Genomic DNA, 5,433 nt, shown 5'->3' with positions numbered 1-5,433 from the left:
TGTGTCCTTTGGCAGTTTAGTCAGTTGAAGGATGCAGCTCACTGGTCTGCTCATGATTATATATGGTTAATGGCTGAGCCACAATGAAGCACTTGCCTCTGGATGACTGCTGCTGCTTTGGCCTACTCCAGCTCACAATTTTTTACTTGGTGGTGCTTCATGAATACTGTGGTCAACTAAACACTACTGTGGGTTGTAGCACACTTGGATGGCCAAACATTACCCAGAAGACTACAATACAGAAATATTCTGTAAGAATTGCTCTAGAGTGAATTGGCAAGTGATTGGTAGAAATTTCTGGATTATCAACCTCTCTATTACAGGTAGCTTCTTTAGCACCCAATTCTACTTGAAATAACCTGAAATAAGCTGCATTATCAGAAATTAAGGTGACATGAAGGAAAAAAGGAAGCTGGAAAACTGTAGAATGACTCCATATATACTTACATGTATAAAACAGTTAGATACACACTTGCCCCTTGAACAGCGTGGGTTTTGAATTGCGCACATTCACTTATATGTGGATTTTCTTCAGTAGTAAGTACTATTGTACTACGTGGTCTGCAGTTGGGTGAATCCAAGGATGCAGAACTGCTGATATGGAAGAACTGCGAATGTGGAGGGCTGACTTTAAAGTTATGCATGGATTTTCAACTGCATGGAGGGCCAGTGCCTGTAACCACTGCATCGTTCAGTGATTGAGTACTGTAGTTATCTAGGACTAGGTGAGCCTTTGGTTAGACCTATACTTAATATGGGCTTCCCAGGTGGCTCAGACAGTAAAGAATCTGCCTGCAGTGTGGGAGACCCAGGTTTGATCCCTGAGTCGGGAAGATCCCTTGGAGAAGAGAATGGCTACTCACTCCAGTATTCTTGGTTCGAAAATTCCAGGGACAGAGGAGCCTGTCGGGCTATAGTCCATGGGATCAAAAAGAGTTGGACACGACTGAGTGACGAACACTTTTCACTTTTTAAATACTTAATGTATGTGACAGACAGTATCTTTTTCCTTTTAGCCTGAGATCTTCTGTTATAGTTCCTTAAGATCACTTCGGTTTTCCTCCTTTTTTCTCCCCACAAATTTAAATTTTGAGAAGAGCATATACATTTTTATTATATTAGGACTTATTTTCCCATGTTTTTATTTTGAAAATGTTCCAATGTGCAGAAAGTCGAAATTTACAGTAGACATCCATGATGTACAGTAGACATCATGAACCCTTTGCCTAGGTTTGTCAAGTGTTAACATTTTGCCTTACTTTCTCTGTATATAGATAGACACATAAGTACAAATTTTTTCTGAACCCTTTGCATGTCAGTTGCATATACGTAGCCCTCACCCCTAAATACTTAAGCCTGCATCTCTTAAGAATAAGGCCACAATACTAAACAAATAAAGGAACAGTAATTCAGCAATATGATATACAGACCATATGAAAACTTTCCCAGTTCAAGTTTGATTATTTTGAAAAGCTCAAGCCAGTTGTTTTGTGGAATGCTCTGCATTCTAGATTAGTACGTCTTCTCCTGAGTAGCTTCAGGTACACTCTATGGAAAAATACTACATAGCTGATGCTGTATAGCTCTCATTGCATACATCTGGGGGCCTCTCATGTCAAGTTGTTCCACTCCTAGTGATACGAAGTGTGGTCAAAGTGTTGCCAATCAGATGGCTCCACTGTAATAGATACTTCCCCCTTTGTAATTAGTATTCATCTGTAGGCTGGTATTTTGAGATAGTGTAAATAAATATCCTCTTCCCAACAGTTAGTTCCTACAGTGGGGTACAGCAGTGAGGACTATTCTACTTAAGTCTTGCTACATTTTTCAGTTGCCATTCTTCTATAAAGATGGATATTCCCTCCCATATCTCACCATTTTAGGGGGTGTCAGTTTAATGTGTTAATCTGCTACCATTATTGTTCTTTTCAGTGTTCACATTGTTCCAATTTGGGCAGCTGGGGCCCTTTATTGTTAGAAAGTTTTAAAAAGAGATTTGTACTATAATTGTAAAGATAAAAAATTGTATATAATTTTTTTCCTGAATTATTGACCAAGGCTTTGTAATACATGGATAGAGTCCTAAAACATTTACATTCCTTCAGGACTCTCACAGAAGGAAGAGGAAGAGGAGGCAGTGACAGATGCTTTGACTGAAGAACAAGAAGAAGAAGAGAGGCTGTTGGAGAGAGAGAGGTCAGCACTGATTGAAGCTCTTTCTGCAAGCCCAGTTCTTTTACTTGAATATTCTAAGTCTTCACTAACTAGGACAGGTCTTCTTTACACAATCTTATACAAAATAGATCTTGTAAAATACCCTGGATAAGCTGTTTAAATCTCTAGTTGATGGGCTGAAACAAGATGTTGTCTTTAAAAAAAGTTTTTTCACTCTTTTTGCTAATTTGTAAATGTTTTTTGAAAAAAAAAAATTTAGATAATTAGTAAGTGTAAACAGTGAAAAGACTTCAGTAAACTCCACATACCTAAAGATAGCCACTGTTAAGGTAAGAAAGAAACTGTAGATGAATATATATATATATTTCTTTCGTGGGATGATATTTATACATATTTTTCTATAGATTGCTTTTTTCCACTAAGTGTATAGGACATTTACTTCAGTGTTGATACAAAGATCTAATTCAACCATTTCAGTAGCAACACAGTCTCCATCATATGACTAGCATAATTTATTCCCTATTCATAATTTATAGTTCTCTACTGATGAATGTTTAGTTCTCGAAAAAAATATTGTTTACTGTTAAATCACATTCACTTACCATGGTACTATTAATTTACTGTCATTTACTATTTGTTATTTATTTACACTCAGGCTTTTTACTATTATTAAAAAAAAGTTGCAGCGAGTATCCATGATTATATATCCTTGGTATTGTCCTATTATTTCCTTAGAAAAATGCTGAGAGGAAAAGTGCACATAAAATGCACTTTTATGCAGGTAGAAAGAGTATCCCGGGTTGCAGTTTGCCACCTTGCCAAGAGTGAATCAAGGTGCCCATCTCTCTATACTGTCACTCACAATAGGCATTATCAATTCTTAAAACTCCTATAGTAAAAAGCTATTTCTCATCATTTCAAATGTACATTTTAAAAAAACTTTCATTACAGTACAGTTGATTTACAATGTTGCATTACTTTCTTCTGTATAGCAAAGTGAATCAGTTGTATGTATACTTATATCCACTCCTTTTTTAGATTCTTTTCTCATATATGTCATTACAGAGTATTGAGTAGAGTTCAGATATATACTACTTAATTCGTAGGTTGAGTATCTTTTTATATAATATCCATTTGTAGATGGCTTAAACCTTTCTCTTTGGGGATACATTTTTTTTGTTATGTAGGCAGTGTTATTATTAGTCCTATATCTATCATGTGTGTGATGTATATGTTCTTCATTTGTCATCAGTCCTAACTTAGATTCTAGTAGTTACTTAATTTGATTTCCATGTTGTCAATTTCATCATGATATCTGGCCTTGCTGTCTGACTTTAAAAGGCCTTCCCCAGCACAAGATGACAAAAATATTCTGCTCTTTTTTTATTTTGGTATTTTTCAGGGAGTGTTTTGTTTTCTGGGCTTTTTTAAAAAGTGGTACACAGTAATAGGAATTTGCTTAATGCTACTCAACTGTACACTTAAATGGTAAGTCTTATATATACTTTGCCACAACAAAAAATAAATAATATTTTAAAGGAAAAAAAACTTGATAGACCCTCTCCAGCTAGTTAGTGTGTTCACTGGTAATGTTGCTTCTTTTCTTGTAATTAATTCCTATTACCTACCTAAGCACATAAGTAGGTGGAAGCATCAAACTGCTGGGGGAAAAAAAAGGTAGTAGTGACGGGAAACATGGAGTTGGATTCAGCCAGATCTGCATTCCATTCTTGGCCCTGCTACTTACTAGCTCTATTCAGGTTGCTTAATCTCTCTAAGCTTCGATTTCCTCACCCTAAATAGGAACATAAACAGGGACTTTCCTGGTGGTTCAGTAGTTAGGACTTCCTGGTTGGGGAACTAAGATCCTGCATGCTGCATGGCGTAGCCAAAAAATATAATAATAATCATAGTGCCTACTACATAGAATTGAGCAGATTGAATGAGATTAATGAGGTGGTAAGTGTATAGTGCTTAACATAGTGTGAGCAAATAGGAGATGCTATAATAACTCTGGTTGTTCTTATTAGAGATTTCTGTTAAGATGAAGATAACATGTATATCATGAAATAGGGAAGTCTTTTTTTTTGCTTCCCCATTGACTTAGGTGCTTCTTTTAAACCACATACATGTGTCTTCATACTCCATTATTATTTGTTTATTCCTGTAAGAGTTGCATAATACTTTACTGTTGAAAAGCAGGATAATTATTTGAAAATACTGCACTTCATGAATCAGAGTTCTGCACACTGAAACATCTACATATACCCCATGACATATACAGAAACGCTGGCATATGCAGCATGCCAGTCTCTACCACGGCTAAAAGATGGGTTCCTGGAATCTGTAGTAGGAAATGGAATACTTTCTCCCATCGAGTATTTGAAATTGTGATTGGGTCCCCAGACTAGACATAAAACCTTATTTAACTCCTGATGTCTCTGAAGTAATATAGCACAGTTTCTCATATTTCATTTTCCTTTTACAAATTCAGTGGGACAGTATACAGTCTAGGTTTGAAACACCAAATTGGCTAATAAAGTTTTGAAATATAACCTGTCTTTAAGTTGGAAACTTGTAGTATTGGATATCTGAGATACCATTGTAATACAAGATCACTCTTTATAACTGGTCATTTCTAAGCATAAACTAGACACCGACTCATATTTTTTTTTTTTAAACTCCTTGTCATCTTTTCTTAAAACCTGTAGCTTTATTTTAAAGACCTGATCACAATATAGTTCTCTTTTGCTTGAGGCAAACCAAGTCTCTGAACTGTAAAGAGTAGCAGTCCAAGGGTTTAGAGCAGGAGATACCAGGTTTTTGTCATGCTACAATCCTGCGTTTGGCACTTTCAAAATGCATGGAATAGGAAGGGTAATACTTTCTGAATGAAAAGCTGGATGTTACTCACTTATTGGCACCTAAAGGTTCGTGACATTTGTACAGGACACGGGTCAAGACCATCCCCAAGAAAAAGAAATGCAAAAAAGCAAAATGGCTATCTGAGGAGGCCTTACAAATAGCTGTGAAAAGAAGAGAAGCGAAAAGCAAAGTAGAAAAGGAAAGATACACCCATTTGAATGCAGAGTTCCACAGAATAGCAAAGAGAGATAAGAAAGCCTTCCTCAGTGATCAATGCAAAGAAATAGAGGAAAACAACAGAACGGAAAAGACTAGAGATCTCTTCAAGAAAATTACAGCTACCAAGGAAACATTTCATGCAAAGATGGGCTCAATAAAGGACAGAAATGGTAT

The 5,433-nt window shown here is 36.2% G+C and overlaps 1 protein-coding gene across 1 annotated transcript in view; it reads left to right on the top strand.

Moving 5' to 3' along the window:
• The window catches only part of ZRSR2 (zinc finger (CCCH type), RNA-binding motif and serine/arginine rich 2), a 25,787-nt gene that overhangs the window by 1,971 nt on the left and 18,383 nt on the right, over positions 1 to 5,433 (top strand). Inside the window, exon 3 of the mRNA XM_010858784.1 lies at positions 2,106 to 2,196. Coding sequence (XP_010857086.1) covers positions 2,106 to 2,196 — 91 coding nt within the window. The remainder of the gene's footprint in view (positions 1 to 2,105; positions 2,197 to 5,433) is intronic.

Source organism: Bison bison, unplaced genomic scaffold, assembly GCF_000754665.1.
Source record: "Bison bison bison isolate TAMUID 2011002044 unplaced genomic scaffold, Bison_UMD1.0 scf7180017855362, whole genome shotgun sequence".
In the NCBI taxonomy this organism is placed as follows: domain Eukaryota; kingdom Metazoa; phylum Chordata; class Mammalia; order Artiodactyla; family Bovidae; genus Bison; species Bison bison.
This window is presented reverse-complemented; position numbering and strand designations above follow the sequence as displayed.